Source organism: Marmota marmota, unplaced genomic scaffold (assembly GCF_001458135.2).
Source record: "Marmota marmota marmota unplaced genomic scaffold, marMar, whole genome shotgun sequence".
Lineage (NCBI taxonomy): Eukaryota > Metazoa > Chordata > Mammalia > Rodentia > Sciuridae > Marmota > Marmota marmota.
The window spans coordinates 1,279,386-1,297,082 of record NW_025999872.1 but is presented as its reverse complement, the minus strand read 5'-3'; the positions used below and the strand labels follow the sequence as shown (position 1 = coordinate 1,297,082).

General features: G+C 51.8%; 1 protein-coding gene across 1 annotated transcript; it reads right to left on the bottom strand.

Annotated features, from left to right (window-relative positions):
* Nucleotides 1-232: 232 nt before the first annotated feature.
* On the bottom strand, nt 233-17,406 carry Gpr179 (G protein-coupled receptor 179). Its single transcript, XM_015506705.2, has 11 exons — nt 16,550-17,406; nt 14,953-15,061; nt 12,860-12,947; nt 12,202-12,437; nt 11,302-11,370; nt 10,829-10,938; nt 10,323-10,561; nt 10,000-10,138; nt 9,256-9,361; nt 8,535-8,681; nt 233-6,972 (listed from the first exon to the last, which is right to left on the bottom strand). The coding sequence occupies exons 1-11, from the start codon at nt 17,341-17,343 to the stop codon at nt 1,945-1,947; spliced, it is 7,065 nt and encodes a 2,354-aa protein (XP_015362191.1). The 5' UTR covers nt 17,344-17,406; the 3' UTR covers nt 233-1,944.
* Nucleotides 17,407-17,697: the final 291 nt, after the last annotated feature.

Below are 17,697 nucleotides of genomic sequence, written 5' to 3'. Positions count from 1 at the left end.
TGCAGTGTCAGCTACATTTCTGGATACTGGTAGAGAATTAGTCAGATGACCTGAAGTCCTGTAGACTGTAGTGTTATTACCCTGGACTTTGGAGCAGGCCTTGTTTTACCTTATCTATCTGTTGTTCCTTTGTTGAAAAAGAAAATCACCATTAGGAATAAGCTGGAGCCAACTGCAGTGGTTGAGAAAAAGCATTTTTTATTCCTTCTCCCCATGGTTTATTTCACAAAATTGAATGTGGGGGCAACTTTGCTTTTCCAGCTAGACCACACCCAATAGAATTGCTCTGGGGTGCACAGTTGGCAAAGTCCACATAAGCTCTGAAGCTGTGGGGTTAAGCAGCCAGGACACGGAGTAACAACATACTTAAGTTACTACTGTAAAATCCAGGGTAAGTGGGAGGGTCTCCATATGGGAACAAAGGCCTCTGAACCCCAAAGAAGGGGAAGTTACTCTATTCCTTTGCTCCTTTTTGGAAATGGAGAACTTTGCTACTTTTTCTGGAAACTATAACTACCCAGAATCTTTACATGCAAACTCATTGTTTTCCTCCTGGATATTTGGTCATGTTTTGTCTTTTCTCCCCATAAATGACATCCATACCTGTACTGTTGGAGATTGGGGCTTACTGCCATCTTGAGTGCCACGGACAGTTTTGCCACATTAGCCTGCCAGTTTCCACCCCCACCTCACCTCTGCCAATTCCAGAACTTCTTGGTATGTTTTTCTTCTCCTTCACTTTCCTTTGGTAGTATCATCTAATCCCAGCACTTTGTTATCTAGCACTGCTTAAGCAAGAGTAGCCTGAGCTCTGACTGTTGAGAGAGCTAAGAAAGAGCTGCCTAAGAAAGTAGCCTTTGTCCTAACACCAGGCCATTTCTCAATCCTGGCTTCTAACTTGCCCTGGAGTTCTGCTCTTTCTGAGTGCAGAAGTCGTTGGGAATGCTGGCTATAAATGACCTCTTTCCTTTGTAGGGCTCCTCTGGGAAGGAGATTGATGTGGCCTCTTGTTACTGAGTAAGTGATTTGAAGTAGTTCTTGCATCAGAACCACAGTTTCTCCTTTGGTTCCAGTTACACTGGCAAAAGAGGGGATAGTGATAGTGCTGAAAGGCTAGGAGGAGAGCACTGAATGAACCAGTGAGATGAGCTCTGAAGATCAGCAAGAGCTGGGTCAGGAAGAGGAGGAGGTCACCCAAGAAAGCTAGCAAGAGGCATACTAAGGATATCTGTACCTCCCAGTGTGGGGAGGACCTGGAGAAATTGCTTTTCCTTTTCTATTCTCTTTGTCTGATGTCACTTTGGATGCCAGATGTTGGCATGGAAGGAAGAGTACCTGATTGTCTCTACTTCAATAGTCAGGCAGGGTAGAGAGAAGAAATGGGAGATTCAGAGACAAAAGACAAGGTCCTTAAGGCTTTTTAGGCACCTGTTTTGAGTCCTTTTAGTTTTCTCCCAGTTTATCTTTCAACTTGAATTAAGTACCTTCTGAAGCTGCATAGAGTGACTTTATAACCTTATATGGCTCCACAGTCCCTATGTTGCCAACTCCTTGGGTGGTTTTTGTTTCTTAAAAAAATCACCCTTTTATAGACTCCAGAGAATTAAGTTTCCCTATTCTGGGCACTGCTGACTTCTTTTCATCAGTAACACTCCAGTGGCTTGTGTCAAGTATGTTAGATGGGTGGGTGGGAGGAGTCTCTGGAAGTAGAGGGTCCAGCCTTTGTATCCTCAATCAGGAAGAAAAGTTAAAAGCAAAGAATGGGTGGGACTTTCCCTGCGATCTGAGCTGAACCCTTCTTGTATAGTTGTATTTTGAATGAGTGGACCTTTGGCCTTCTTAGAAGTGGCCAAGTGTCTTTGATTCAGCTCTTTGGAAACACTAAGATTTAGAAAGGACTTTGGTTCCTGAAGCCTAGATCTGTTTGAGCTCACCTGACAGAACTTATTCCAAGTCCCAAGGATAGACAAGAGGGGTGAGTTCTTCATCTTGAGCTTCAGAAGCTACTTGTCTATGGTCTTCCATTAAGGAGGAAGACCTTTGAGCCTCACCTTCTTGGAGACTTGATTCTGTGCCTAAGCAGGTCTTTGGCCCAAGTCCTGAAGGTCCCTGTGGTTCTCTGATACCTCCCAGAGTAAGAGTACTGACTGGCTTGCTCACCTTGGGGTGGGAGCTCTTGCTCTCTGAAAGGAACCTTTCCAGAGGTCTATGAACTAAAAGGCATGATGATTTTTCAGGAGCTGTGGGGAAATTTTCTGTCTGAGTTGCTGTTAAAGCCAGGAGGCCAGATTCCTCCAACAGGGCTCCAGTTTCCTCCCAAGGACAGATGTCTGCCATGATGCCCTTTATTTTGTTTCCTTCCGGATCTGTTACTTCCCATTGACACAGTTCTGCTATCCTACTCCCCATGCTGCTTGCTCTGTGGGGACTGACTGTGGGTTGGTTGGTGTCTAGAGCATCTTGCTGTGGGAAGAACCCTCCTGATCCTGTGCCTTTCTCAGGGCAGACTGTCAGCTGTTCTTTGCCAGGTTTTGCTGCTGTTTTTGAAAAATGTCCTTCAGTCCCTCCAGATTCTGCCTTTGCAAGGAACACCTCTCCTTGCCCTTGTGGTTCTCTGCTCACCCCCTGCTCTAGTTCCCCTTTCCCTGCTGCTTTTTTACCCACCTCCCAAGGGCAGATCTCTGCTTTCTTGGCAGAGGGAGTCTCTTCCACTTCCCACGGACACACTTCTGCCACCCTGGCCCCCACTCTGCCTGCTGTCTCAGAATTGCCTTTGCTTCTGTCACAAGCATGTGGGTCTGATTGTAAAGACAAACCCCCCAAATCTTGGCTCTCCCCAGCCTCCTGCTTCTCAAAGTCAGCTATCTCTGATGTTTTCTGGACTGTCACACCTTTGGGCTCTAGTTTTTCTGGGGCTCTTCCCTCCTCTTGAGATTCCCTCTTTCTATCCTGTCTCCATGACCCTTTCTCAGGGATTTTCTCAGTTACCTCCCAGGGACAGATCTCGGCCTTGGAGCTGCTGTCAGGTTTATACACATCTGGATCAGGAGCATCCCATGGACATACCTCAGCGACCTTGCTCCCAGCACTGAGCAGACTCTGGGAGCTGGCCGTAGGTTGGTCAGGGTGCTGACGGTCTTGCTGCAAGAAAGAGCCTGCTGGCACCACGCTCTCCCATGGGCAGATGGATGATAGTTGGTTGCTTGTTCTTCCACCTTCAGTAATGAATTCTGCTTTTGAAGCTTGAGCTTTTTCATGAGTCATGTGTTCTGGGAGGGAGTCTGTCCTTGGGTCTTGTCTCAGGTCCCCTTTCTGTGTTGCTTCATCACTCACTTCCAAGGAATATCCCTCTGCCACCTGACTACTAGTGTTGCTGGACAAGTCTGAGACCTTGGAGGTCTGAGCAGATGGTTCCCTCAAGTCTTTTTCTTCCCAAGGACAAATAACTTCCTGTTCTTGATGGTGTTTTGCCTCCCGTTTTGCTATGCCTTCTCTAGGGAAAGTGAGTCTCTCCTTTTCTAGAGTTTTCTCCCTCTTCCCTGCTGATTCATTCCCCGTCTCTTGCTTCAGTCCCTTTCCAGTAGCTCCTTCACTCACCTCCCAGGGACAGATGTTGGCTTTTGCATGAGTGAGGGCTTCTTCTACTTCCCAGGGACATACCTCAACTGGCCTGCAGCCCACACCGTCCAGTTCCTGGAGTCGAACTTTTGGTCCGTCAGTGTCCAGAGTGTCTGAATTCTGACAGGAGCCTCCTGGACTCGAGCTCTCCCATGGACAGGCAACCTCCAGGCCTGGACTCTGTGGCTTCTTTGAATCAGTAACTGTTCTCTCCTTGGGTACAGAATCTGCAGACATTTTTCCTATATCTTTTGGTGATTTCCTAATGGCCTCAACTTCCAAAGCCCTTTCCTTTCCTGCTCCAGCACCTACTTCCCAGGGACAGATCTTTGTCTTCTCTGCTGCCAGAGTCTCTTCCATGTCCCATGGGCAGATCTCAGCAGCTTTGCTTCTTACACTGCCTGACCTCTGGAAAATAGTTTGGTGTCTCTCTGTGCCTTGAGCACCTGGTTGTAGGGGGAAGCTACCAGGGTCCATGCTCTCCCAGGGGCAGACTGCCTCCAGCTTTTCCCATGCTGTGACCTCTTGGGGGATTCCTGCTTTTTCAAGCATTTTCCCCTTGTCCTTTTGAGATTCTCCTTTTTTTGGTACCTGTCCCAATGTCCAGTCTTGTGTTTCATTTACCTCCCAGGGACAGATTTCTGCTGTGGCAGGAGTCGTTCCCTTTTTCTCTGGCTTAAGAGCTTCCCATGGACCCAACTGCATTGTTCTGCTGTTCCCATTGCTTAAGAGTTGGTCACCAGCTTTGGATGAGGAGATGTCTGGACATGGGCTAGACTGTACAGGGGCTATGCCCTCCCAGGGACACACTGATTCCTGCCATGGACTTACTGCCGGCACAGCCTTCACAGTTTGTTCCCCCATCTCTCCTGAGCTCCCCTTTCCGAGGGCTTTCTTCTTTTCCTGGAGAGATTCTCCTCCTGCCTCCTGACTTGGTGCTTCCTTCCCTGGGAGCGCATCACCTAGCTCCCAGGGACAGATCTCTGACTTCTTGTTAGCAGGTGAATCTCCTGCCTCCCATGGACACACTTCTGCAATACCATTGCCCAGACTTTCTGGGACCTGAAGTGAGACTGCCAAGGGACCCCGGAAGTCTGTACTCTCCCACGGACAAAAAGACTGCAGATCTCCACCCAGTTTCTGTTCTCTCCAGAAGGCTGCTTTCTTGGGAGCTTTTTGCCTTTCCTGGGGGAGCGCCATCATCTCCTGGGCCATTTTCCCCTCCCTTTCACTTTCTTTCTGGGAGCACAGGTCTTCCTTGGCAGTGTCAGGTGAACAAGCCTCTGGGTCCATGTCTTCCTTGGGGTCCTTCTCTGCCTTCCTTGCCTCCACACTGCCCACTGCCTCAGACCTGCCCCTGGTTCTGTCAGAGTCCTGAGGGACTGACTGAGGGGACAGACCTCCAGGATCGGCACTCTCCCAAGGACACACTGCCTCCTGGCCCCTCACCAGCCTCTCTGGCTTTTTCCGCGCGAAGACAGTCACTCTTTTGGACTCTGATTTTTCTGGGACTTTGCCCCTCTCGTCATGGGCGTCCTCAAGCTCTTGCATTACTGCCTCCCTCTCAGGGGCTCCTTCACTCACCTCCCAGGGGCAGATTTCCACCTTGTTGTTACTGTCTAGCTGACATGTTGGTGACTCAGTGACTTCCCAGGGACATACCTCCGGCACTGTGAAGTCAGCACTGTCCAGGGGGTGGAGGCCAGCTTTAGTCAGTTCCAGCCGCCCTACAGGGGCTGCCTTTGCCTGTTCAGCATTTTTGTCCTTGGAAACTTGCCTAAGTATGGCAAGCCCTATTTCACCCGTTCTCTCAACTTTCTGCTCCCCTAGACCCTGGGATGTCCTTCTGCCTCTGTCCTCTTGTTCTCTGCTGCCTTCCTGTTGCCGGACTTGGAGCATTCTGCTGGTGTGGGCATTCTGTTGGTTTTGGAGGGACTCTTCATCATTGCAGGGGGCCAGGGCAGCCTGCTTACTCACTGCCTTGGGCCGCCCCAGCCTAGGAGACCGGGGGGAAGCCCCTGCACCCTCCACTGGAGCCTTGTCCTTATCCCTTTCTGGACTTTCCTCCTCATTCTCCTTCTCCCTGTAAGTGCTCCGAGAACGGGTCAGCACTTTGATAGCCAGGCCTAGGCTGCGCATGGAGGCCTGTTGCACAGGGGTCCTGAGGCTGTGGGCTTTAGAGATCTTGGGCCTGTCCCCACCCACATCATCAGCTTCCCCCTGGAGACACCCTTCCTCTGTGTTCATCTCAGGTTCCCCAGCTCCCCTTTTCTCTATTGCAACAGAGAGAGCCCTCCAGAGCCTGGCTGTGGCTAGGGCGGGGGAGTGGCTGCCTCGCTCAGGTTCTGAGGGAGCTTCCTGGGCAGCATTTTCTTTCTTGACTGGCAATTCTTCATTCTCCCAGGGGCAGATGTAGGTGAATACGCTGGGGCTTTGTGGGGATACTGGCACTGGTGCCAGGGCAGGGGTAGGGGTTGGGGCCAGAGGTGGCATCAGAGCTGGAGTCAGAGTGGAGTTGGGAGACAGCGTTCTTGGCTCTCCCAGGCAGGCCCCAGACAGGGCCAGGATGGGTGTGGAGACCTGGTGCCTGATGGGTGGGTGAGGCAGCTTCCTACCAGCCTCTTCATGAAGCCTCCCAGAGATGTGAGAGCTGCCCACGCTGCTGCTCTTGGCAGGGGAGGGTGGAGCTGACAGGGGGGCCCTTCGAGCCGGCTCCAGCCTCCTTGCTGATGGTCTCCGTGCTGGGCTCATCATGGCTGCCTCGGCCTTCTTTTGCTCCTCTCTTTCCTTTGCCTGCAGGTAGGTCTCTTCCAAATAGGCTTGGCTGGCCACAAGCAGGGCCTTTTCCCTAGAGCCAGCTACAACACTGAGGGACTTCTGCAGGGAAGTGGGCCGCGTCCTGGGGACCCTCTCTCCAACCGTCAGGTTATGGGCACTGGCTGACCTGTAGCCCAGGGCAGAGGGCCCTTCCATCAACTCCCTGCTCTCCACCCGAGGGGCCTTCTTGGATGGGTTCCTCCTCAGCAGGGAGTCAAGGAGAGGTGGGTCCTGCTCCCTTTGGTGGTCATAGGTGCTACAGGACTTGGGCAGGGCTGGTGGCCCTTCTGCTTCCTGCAGGCTAGAACCGCAGAGCCGATGGTGGGAGGAGCCAGGCAGGCTGCCATGGCCCAGGGAGCCTGAATCCTGGGAGTGTTGCCTGGTCAGGGCCTCAGGGAACTCAGCCAGGTACCTCACGAAGGAGCGGCCCAACCCCTGGCAGGAGCTGCCACACTTCTTGGGCAGGTGGGGGTTATTAGCAGCCATTTCCTTGGTCTTGTGGACCTCTAGCTGGGCATAGAGCTTCTTCAGCTCCTTCTGAGGAAAGGAACAAGGAGAGCAGACCTGTCAGTGAGCTGTTATTGAGATGTACAGACTGAGCAATCCCTGGCTGGTCTCCCCCTTGGTCCTTATTTAGACTTCTTTGGGCATCTCTTTTCCATTAAATATAATATGTCCCTTCCCTACTTCTAAGACTCTGAGATTCACCACTCCATTCCTACAAGACCAGTACCAATCTGCTTTGAGCTGGATCCATTAAATACCCAGGGATTAGAGTGCCCTCCATTCTCTGGGGCACTGTGAGCTGGTGGGAAATTACCAACATGGTGAACAGAAAATGGATTTGACACTGCTAACCCATTTGGGCCTTAAGGCTATTTTCTTGACGTCTCTGAGCCTTTGCATCTTCTAAAAAGTGATGCTACCTGACTGACCAGTGTTTTTGTCCTTAAGAGGATTATGAGCTTGATGGAACTAGTGCATCAGAAAATGTTGTATTTAGATAGAAATGATGGAACTGGGGCTTTGCATGTCTGTTATGCTCAGTTTCTCCCCTGAGCCAGCACAAGGGGAGCACACTTATGTTCCATAAAGTAGGAAGCCGAGTGTGGCATGGTTGTGGCAAAGCATGTCTACATTCCCTGACCTCCCAGCTCAATGAGAGTCTGAGCTCAGTCTTTGCCTGAGAGGGGTCAGAAGCTGAAAAGGTTAGGAGGACATGGGGAAACAGGCAGAGGCAGTTGGATAAGAAGGGAGTGAAGAGGTGGAAGATTCTCCTTTGCAAGACTGTAAACAAGTAAAGTGTAGGTGGGCCTCGGTGGAGTGGAAGGGATGGACAAAATGGTTTCCCAGGATGGCTCCTGTACCTTAGGTTTTATAAAATCCCTGGGTCTCCTTGTTTCCTCCCCACCAAGCCTCTTCTTATGGTTCCTGTGCATATAATGCTCTCCTTGAGCAGAAAAATTAGAGTAGAATGATCTTCCAGGATAAGCCCAGAAAGAACTTTGTTTTTTTCAAGATCTACCAGGTCCAGGGAAGGGATTCTGGTGTGGAAATCCTGATGGCCATTCATTGCCTGAACTGCCCAACCCCACAGCTGACCCTTAGGTCACCAACCAGCCTGCTTTGCTGGGTACCAAGGGGTTTCTTATCTGCCCACCATGATGAAGACAAGAAGGATTAGGGCTCCACTCAGTTGTGCCTCCAGTTTGCTGCGTGGCCTGGGCCTGGGCCTCCAAGATCTGGGTTCTGGGTCTTTCTACTTGGGTGCTATATAGCCTCATTTGAATAGAGTCAGAAGAGTCAGTTTTTAGGGCTGTGTTGGAGAAGGGAGAAGGCAGTCTTGAAGGGTGGGTAACCTTTGGGGAGGGAACCTGCAGTGTCACACAGTGTCACACAATGCTACCTCTGCTCAGGCTCCCCGACACACACATACTGGGGATTGAGCCCAGGGGCACTTGACCACTAAGCTACATTCCCAGCCCTTTTTGTTTTGTATTTTGAGACAGGTGGGATTATTGGCCTGCACCACTGTACCCAGCCTCTGCCCAATCTTAAGAGCTGGTATCAAAGAAGTTAAGGAGGTGGGTGGTACCTACCCTAATGTCTCCAGGGTCCAGGCTGCGCTCACTCCAGGCTGAGGCGATACTGCTGTTGAGGTAGGAGCCTGAGCGCTGCAGGTCCAGCTCATCTTCATATACCTCATCCAAGATCTCCTCCCGGGGAGGAGCCCCTGACTTCCGGAACTATCCAGGGTGGGTGTGCATGGGGGAAGAGATCATGCTCATGTAACTGCTTGTGGAAGGCCAGGGCACAGCTCACTGTAGCTCCCCACTGACTCCTACTCTCACCTGCCCTGTGGGATACATCTTTACTTTGTGTTCTTCATCCCTCCTCTGATTTGGAATTCTGAGGATCTGTAGGATGTAACTCCTCCTCATCCTCTCTGCTCTTCTGTAGCTGAGACCATGGCAATCCCACCCTCCTGCCTCGGCAATCCTTAGCTATGTCCTTCAGCTCCCCCACCTGCCTCTTTGTAACTACTTCCAAGCAGACTTTCAGAGGCCACCAGCCTTCCACCTGTGGATAAAGGGACCCTCTCCAGCTCTAGCACTTATTTCCTTTGCCCAAGAACTGGAGCAGAGAATATCTTTCTCCTCCCACCCATGTCCTTGCCGAGGGCCCTGTCACTCAGAGCTCACTCACTTCTAGCACCTTCTGTCATCCTTGCCCTGACCTGGAGAGGGCGCAGTGGTGGCAGATCTACAGTGCTCTTATCAAGGGGAGGGGTCTGCCTCATGCAGAGGGGTAAGACCTCACCTTGGGGATGAAGATCAGAGCCAGTGTGGCAGTGACTGTGCTGTGGGTGTGGAAGAAGAAGAGGAGAAGAGTCCAGTCTGGGTGCAGGGACGGAACCAGCACAAACCTGGGGGCCGAATAGGAGGGGGGTGATCTGTAGTGCAGGTGGGCGTGGCCTCCTGGCCTCACCTGGAAGGCTCCTCTCCCCAGCCCAGAGCTCCATGGTTGAGGAAGGTGCTCTTCTTCCTGCCCTCTCCCAGATAGTGGAAGGCCAGGGCACAGCTCATGTTAATCCCACCTCTGAAGAAGCCCTCCCAGGTTGCTCCAGCTCTCCTTCTCAGACTGCCTAGTGTGCAGAACAGAATCATGCTCCATGACTTGTCAGGATCACCTTGTGGGTTGATTCTGTCTCTACCACAGGGCCAGGTCCCCATGGGCATACAACAGACCTACTGCTCAAGTGGCTGAGTGAGGAAGAAGGCAGGGAGAAGTGAGGGTGTGTTGGAAAGTACATATTGGGGGTACTAGAGTGGTGGCTTAGGAAGGGGACAGGAATTAGAAGGGGGACAAACTTCCTTTTCTTTTGGGTAGTTGCCTCTCATCTGGGTGAGGCATGGGGTGCAGGAGGGGTATGGAGGGGCCCTTCCTCATCCTGTTGTGGCATAGCAGTGTTGCAAGGACAATCATTGGATGGGCCCCCTCACCTGGGAGGGGAGGAGTAGCATCAAGGTGGGAGGAAACCCAGGTAATTGGGCCTGTCCTCACCTGGCCATGTGGAACGCAGCTGAAAGCAGCAGCTCGTTGTGCAGGGCAATGCCCATGTAGCGTGGCTCATGGAAGGCCGAGGGCACAGCCCTGGTGGCATAGCAGAGGAAACTGCCCCAGCATAGCAGCAGCATCTCAGCTGTGGGGCAGTGAAAGGGACAGGGTGGCACCAACTCAGCAGCTTGCTGCTCCTGTCTCCACAGGGCATGCTGAGGAGCCTGGGCCCAGGGTCTGGGCACAGGGTGGGAGGACCAGCACAAGAGGACCCTGGAGGTATGGAGCCAGGGGCCAGAGTGAGGTTGGGCTCAGAAGAAGCAGCTCACCCACAACCATAATGTAGTCCCAGCGGTCGTGGTGACAGAGGTAGAAGTGGCGGCCAGTGAGAGTGTGACCTCGAGTCACCAAAGGTGTGTGCTGGATGCTTCGCTCCAGGACGCCGACTGTCCACATGGCCAGAAAACCCAGCACGAGCAGCAAGAGCAGCCCCAAGCGCTGCAGGAGGTGCCCACTGCTCAGGTGTGGGCCCCGCTGGGCTGTGCGAGACAGGAACAGCTGGAGCACTCTGCAAGAGTCAGGACGCACGTGGAAGCTGGGGGCTGAGGACGGCAGCCAGATCCCTGACCTCTGTTGTAGCTGCCCTCCCCGCCACACATTTGTGTGTCCTATTCTTTCCATGGTTTCCCCAAAACGTTACACGTGGGGGAGGGTGAATGATGGGGGCAGAGCGGAGTGGAGCTGGTAAGGGTTTGATTTGGAAAAACTCCATTGCACGAATGAGCCCAGGTGACCTAGGAGAGAAGTGTGAGAGCAAGGTCTTCCCGGGCCCTACCTATAAAGCTTGAGTATAATGGTCCCATAGACGATGGCAAAACCCAGCAGCCGAACCCAGCGAAGAGCAATGCAGCGGAACACGCTGGGCTTGAAGTATAGGATGAAGACCTGGTGGGAAGGGAACAAGAGGAGCTGCTCTCCACTGCACTACTGCTGTGCTGGGCTCTGTGCAACACACACGGCTAATCCTCCCAAGAGCCCTGCAATAGAGGCATCATCATCTCCATTCTGCAGAGGAGTAGCTTAAGTATCAGAGAAGTTAAGTAACTTTTCCTAAATCACCACAGCAGATCATGGAGCTTTTTTAAGCCTGAGGCTGTTTGGCTCCAGAGCTCACTAGACCAGCCTGGGTAATTGGAGGTCTCTGAATCCTCTGAGAGCAGAGAATAGGGTTTTTAGGGTTTGGAGGGTGCCAGGTTGGGGCTGTGGAGGATCCTGGGAGGTGGGGTTAGCCGCTGGCCACAGACTCACAGGAAAGTAGAGAAGCAGGGATCCAAAGAGGATGATTTCCAACAGGACAACTCCAGATGCCCGGATTCTCTGTGAACCCATGGAAAAAGAGAGGCCTGTGAGCAGGGCAGTGGGGGGATGGAGCCTGGATGATGGTGTTGGAAGGTTGTAGGTCTGTTTAGGGGTCACTCTGGGCCTAGGGTAAGGCTTCACCCTAGACTGACTCCACCCTCTGTCCTGAGCCACATCTGCACTCCCACTACCTACGCTCTCAGCTGCACAGCACTAAGCCTGGCTATGGCCAAGGTTTCACATGGCTTCCTGCAGTCCTGTGCTCCCCACCCAGTCCCACTCTGAGCTCAAATCAGAGGTTGCTGGAGATAGGAAGGATCTCCTGCATACCTCTGAGTTTTGAGTCACACTGCCCCATTGTCTGGAATGGAATAAACCTTCTCTGCCCAACAAGTATCCAGTTAACCTTCAAGCTTCACTCAAATGTCACATTCTCTAGAAAGTGCTTCCAATGCCATCTTTGGCAGGATACCAATCCCTTCTCCAAGCTCCCATAGCAACTGACAGCAGCCTTTTCCTTGCCCCTGTCTCACTGTGCTGTTATTTTAGTGTGTCTTCCATTAACCAGACTCTCCAGGAGGGTCCAGATCACTTCCTCTAGTGCCTAGGTAATGATTTGCTTAGCATATATATTCAACAAGCATTTGCTGAATTAAGTTCAGTGCCTTCATTTTGCAGGTAAGGAAACAGGATTAAGGTAAGGAGGTCACTTGCTTAATGTCATATAGTGAGTTAGGTTTAGAATTAAGACTGGCCCATTCTCCTGAGTTCTAGTGTTAAGTAGACCCATGTCTGGACTAGGGATGGGTAGGATGTGTGTGCAGGAGAGAGCGGCAGGGCCTTCCTTGCCTTGCTCCAGCGGCAGTGGTAGGAGACCAGCATGCTCAGGAAGATGGCCAGCATGCAGCAGGTCTGGAAGGCCAGTACTGCTGCCCTCAGGGCTGGGGCCTCCTCTGCCAGGCATGGTGTGGCATCTATGCAGCTGGTGCAGCCCTCGGAACATGGCTGACACCTCAGCAGCCTCCCCAAGCTGCCTTGTGGAGACCCAAATTGGCTGGTAGTCTGTGTGGCACTTTCCTCTAACCCTGTAAAGAGCAAAATAGGTGCAGAGATAGGGGCTTGTTTGGAGCATCCTGAGATCCTAGCCTTCTGTCCTGGTGGTTGCCCTGCCCTCCTATGGTCTGTGGTCCCAGGGACACGAGGGAGTAGGTATTCCCTGGGGAGGGCAGGGTAACAGGAAGAGGTGATGCCAGAAAGAGGTACCAGGAAGTGGTAATAGGAAGAGGTTAGGGCTCATTGGGAAGCCAGCTTTCAACATACCTACATGTTCAGGCTCACTCTTAGAAGGCAGATGCCCCCACAAAATCCTGCTGCCATCCCCTGCTTTCTCCTGACCTTCTGCTTTTGCCCCACAAGCTCTCTCTCAGGATCCTCAAACTGCCTTTCCTTCCCACGTTTCCTCACCAGTCTAGCCTGTAAAAACCTACCTGGTCTTCACTGTACTTACCCCCAAAGCCACTTGCTCTATAGAATCCAGGTCGGCAGTGACAGAGGTAGCGGCCAAGAACAAAGCCCTGATTCTCCAGGGGGACACACTGTGAGGATGACAAATATGTATTTATATGGGGTCTTCAGGGAGGCGTTGGAGGGTGCATCTAGCTTCTTGTCCATGACTTTTGGATCTACTCTTGGAGATCCCACCAGAGGCTCTTCCTGAGGAGAGCCTTTCTTCTTTGGAACCCCTCTCTTCCCCCCTACTGTTGCCCTTTTTCAAAGAGACCCTAAGCAATAAGTATGAGATAGATCACCCTTTTGTTTAGTCTGGCAGTGACAAGAGCTTCATAGGTTCTAGGTTGCTAGGGCAAGGTACCAGGTGGGAAGTGGAAGAAGAGAGCTCTGAGCCACAGAGCTCTGCCTCTGTGCTGCTTCAAAGGGTCCGCATCATCCACCCTCTTTGATGCACAGGTGGACTGAAAAGGCTCCCAGTGGTGGAGCAGCTTTCTCCATCAGGGGCCATCTGGCTTGGGCACAGAACTGCTTTCGCTGGCCCTAATGCCGGCCTAATGCCAGGCTGGTGGGATGCCAAGGCCAGTCCTTTATTCTACCTCCACCCATTGATGTTTGCCCAGCAGGGAACAGAGTCTGGCAGAGAAGATGAGCACGTGGATGAGGTCAGATCTGTTGGGGAGAGTTGCTGGGAACAGACATCAGTGGGACAAAGGAAGGAGTTAGCCTTAGGAGATTCTATATGTAGCTCCTGACCTCACCTAGGTGCTTATGAAATTGAGGCCCAGCTTCCGCTCTTGCCTGGACCACTGGAACATGCTCTGTTCCTGCCACAGTCTGCACAAACATTTATTATTATTATTATTATTATTATTATTATTATTATTATTATTATTTTACTGGGAATTGAACCCAGAGGAGATTTACCACTGAGCCACCACATCCCTAGTCCTTTTTTATATAATTTTTTTTTCAGTTGTAGATGGACACAATACATTCATTTTATTTATTTTTATGTGGTGCTGAGGATGGAACCCAGTGCTTCACACATGCTAGGCAAGTGCTCTACCACTGAACTACAACTCCAGCCCTCCAGTCTTTTTTCTTTTTTATTTTGAGACAGGGTCTCACTAAGGTATTCACTTAGTTGTTGAGGCTGACCTAAAATTTGTATCCTCCTGTCTGAGCCTTCTTAGTCACTGGGATTACAGGTGTGTGCCACCACACGCAGCCCAGTCTGCACAATCAGATAAATGTATACCCAGGGAAGTGAATGTGGCCAGGTTAAAAAATGAACTGAGTGCTTGCTTAGCATGTGAGAGGCCCTGGGTTCAATTCCTTCTATTCTTAGACTTCTAGGTCCAAACACATGTCCCTGAAGAGCAATAGGGCCACCTGTATGTCCAGAGCAATATGTCCACCCACCCAACAAGTTGCAAAGCTTGCCTTGGCTTCAGTACAGCTCAGAAACAATCATGCACTTGGTGTAACCCATAGAGTGGATAACTTCACTGGCTTCCTGGCCTCCCAGTATTGGGCTTGCACGATTGCCAGCCAGTGATGTCCATCATCTTGATGTACCTGTGCCTGTGGCTTTGACTCTGCCTGGGTCTGGCCTGGGGTCCATCCCCCACACCAGTCCCAAATTGCTCGTCACCCAACCAGTAATTCCATTTATTTTGACAAACACAGATGGAGTATCCTTTGTGGCCATGAGGATTTCAGAGCTGTGTTGACAGGCAGTATGTGATCCAGAGGAAGGAAAGAAGATGATTAATGGAGGCTCAGAAGTGGCTCTGGAGCAATGAGCACCAGGAAGGAGGGCAGGCAGGGAGACACACTGAGATTTCAGAGGCATGAGGGATAGTTTCCTGGGGGGGGGGGCGAAGGCTGGGAGGTAAAGGGATAGGTCATACGTGGTCTCACTTTTAATAAAAGACTGGCATCTCACCTCTGCTAATCACTAAGGACTTCCCTGAAGCCCTGAGATGCTCGGTCGGCTTTGTCAGCTGCTTCTGGGAGCTGGGTGGTGGCAGTGATGGGCAAAGGGCAGGGAGGCAGGACCTAGAGGCCCTCCACCCTCCTTATCCTTACCTGGGTGCTGTTGAGATCACACAGGTGTGTATTAGAGTACCAGCCTGGGCCACTTGCACACTGATTGATGTCCACGCCCTGGAGATCTATGTCCATCTGCACCTGCCCCCTAGGGCAGTGAATTAGCAATTAGGGGCACAGTGATGAATGTCAAGGTGAGCATGGATACTTGGGTACTAGACTGTGGGGCAATGTAGTCTTTGCAAACTTTAGCACAATGGCTGCAGCATAGAAGGAGGGCACACATGGATTCCACTTCTCCAGTGCTCTGTTCTCTGTGGCAACAAACTCCTTCCACTGGGTTGTTCCCCCACCCCTCCACTTTTCAACATCCTATCATTTTACAATTTCTGTCAATGAGTAAAGGGTGGGGGCATGCCAGACATGCAGGAGCTGGGCCTCTGAGAATCTATCTGTCTGAAGGGGATTTGCACAATTCCACTTTGCATGTATACACATACACAAGCAGTGAGGCTGTTATCCCCACCCCCACTCTGTCCCAGCAGTTCTGAACTGATCACAGCAAAAGGAGGAGCCCTAAACTGGAGCTGCCTGACCCAGCAATTCCCCAATCCCTGCTCTGGGTTGAGTGAGGAGAGAGCTGGCAAAGAGCCATCTGCCTTCCTGCAGGAGGGGGACTCTGCTGAGAACAAATGGGGGGACACTGAGCTAGAAAAGCAATGTTAACTGTTGAATGCCTCGTAGCACTGTGTTCATTTGCTGCCCGCTTCCCAACACGACTCCCAAGCCCCTTGCTCTAGCTCAGAGAGCAGTCAGTTATTGGAGGAGTATCACAAGCTCCTGGGTCAGGACAGGCAGGACAGTTGGGGCCTGCTTAATGTAAGAAAATTGGCCTTGGGAATGACCCTGGCACCCCAGATAGAAAGGGTGTTGGTTCCAAGCTCCTGCCCAAGAATTTTTCTCCTGGGGAAGCCTTCTCTTATAACTCTCCACTCAAACAGCAGATTTAACTCCTGGAGTGCCCACCCTGGCTCCTTGGAAAAGCCTCATATATGGATTGTCACTGTCACCTAAGCCAAGCCCTTTCTTGCATTCTTTTTTTATTTTATTTTTTAATTTCTTTGCAGCACTGGGGATCTAACCCAGGGCCTCCACATGCCAGGCAAGCCACATCCCCAGCACCCCCTCCTGCCTTTCACATCCACTCCTCAGACCTGAGGGTCAAGACTGATGCCTGTCTATATCCACACACCTCTATACCTACAAGTGTGTATATCTACATCTAGATGTGTTCCTACATATGCATACCTTCCTGTACATGCACACCTTCCTGTACATGCACAAGCTCATAGGCATTCATTCATATGATCAAGAACATAAATACAAATACCAAGATAAAGAAGCATAAATGGACTGATTCATACTCAGTATGTACACTCACACCTGCGTGTGTTAGCTGATAGTTATAGATTCACAGAGCTGGCTGCAAATACACACAGCTGAATGCAAACACACACATCTGTGCCCCCCAGACACACACACATTTTTGCCAAATGTCCCATGCACAGCTGGGTAGACTAATGTCCCCACTGCCACATACCCACAAATCCATCAGATCCAATGCAAACCCACTTACCTGACCTCTGGACTGAGGTCTGGCTTGAGTCCATAGAAGGTGGCCGAGAGTGTAATCAGCCAGCCAGGACGGAGCTGGCCCTCCTGGCATTCCAGGAAGGGAGAAGACAGTCTCACCTGCTGTATGTCCCCCACATACCCATCCCCCTGTGGCCACTTGGGGCTATTGAGGCTTCTTAGGTCATTGGTCAGCACCCGTTTCTGCAGGGGAAGGCTGTCTGGTTCCTCAGCTGAGCTCTCTTCCTGCATCCTGTTCCCAGACAAGTCTTGAAGGATGGTCTCCTCCCCGATCCTAGTGGCCTGGAGGGCCAGCTGTAGATGGCTGGCTCCTGGTGGAGGGTTAAAGATCAGCAAAGCCCGGTAGGCCCTTGGGTCCCCCTCCGCCACGCTGCGGACCAGTGCCTGGTACCACTCCACATCCTCCTCCACACTGGACTCGCGGATGTCATTGGCTTGTAGCAGCATGTTGAGAAAATTGGCAGCCTGGGTAAGAGTACCTGCTGCCCTCTGTAGAACTTGGGGGAGCCCTGGTCTGGCTTCTGCTCCAAGAGCTTCATAGCGCTCACTGCAATTAGCCCCCAATAGCTGTTGGGTGTCTCCAGAGTAAAGAAAAGCCAGGGCTGCCTCAGCCCCCTGTGAGGCCACCCACATGGGCATAGATCTTGGCTTGGCTTGGGAGGGTAGTGGAGGAAGAGAACGGAGGGGCCTCGGATCCCTCAGAGCCCAGCTGCAGAGGAAACAGCAACCCAGCAGCCGCCACGCAAGAGAGGGCATCATCATTGCCCAGGTACCCATTCTTCGGGCCACTCTCAAGACCCTGGGGATCAGGCTGCCTGGGGATTTAGTTGCTCAGGAGATCCCAGGCAAAGGCTGGCTGCTTCCAGGTCTCCTCTCCTCTCTCTCTCTCTCTCTCTCTGGCACTGTCTCACTTGTTTTCTTCCTTCTAACGTCATCAGCTGGCTGGCTCCTGGATGTAGGTATGGGGGCCCTGCCCCTGCTCTCTCAGTGTGGCCCCTATCTCAAACCCTTTTAATCCTGGCATATCACTCTTTCCTCTTGCTCTGATCCAGTACCCAGTCTCCCCCCACCCCCACCCCACATCTGCTTCAGAGAGAGAGAGAGAGAGAGAGAGAGAGAGAGAGGGGGGGG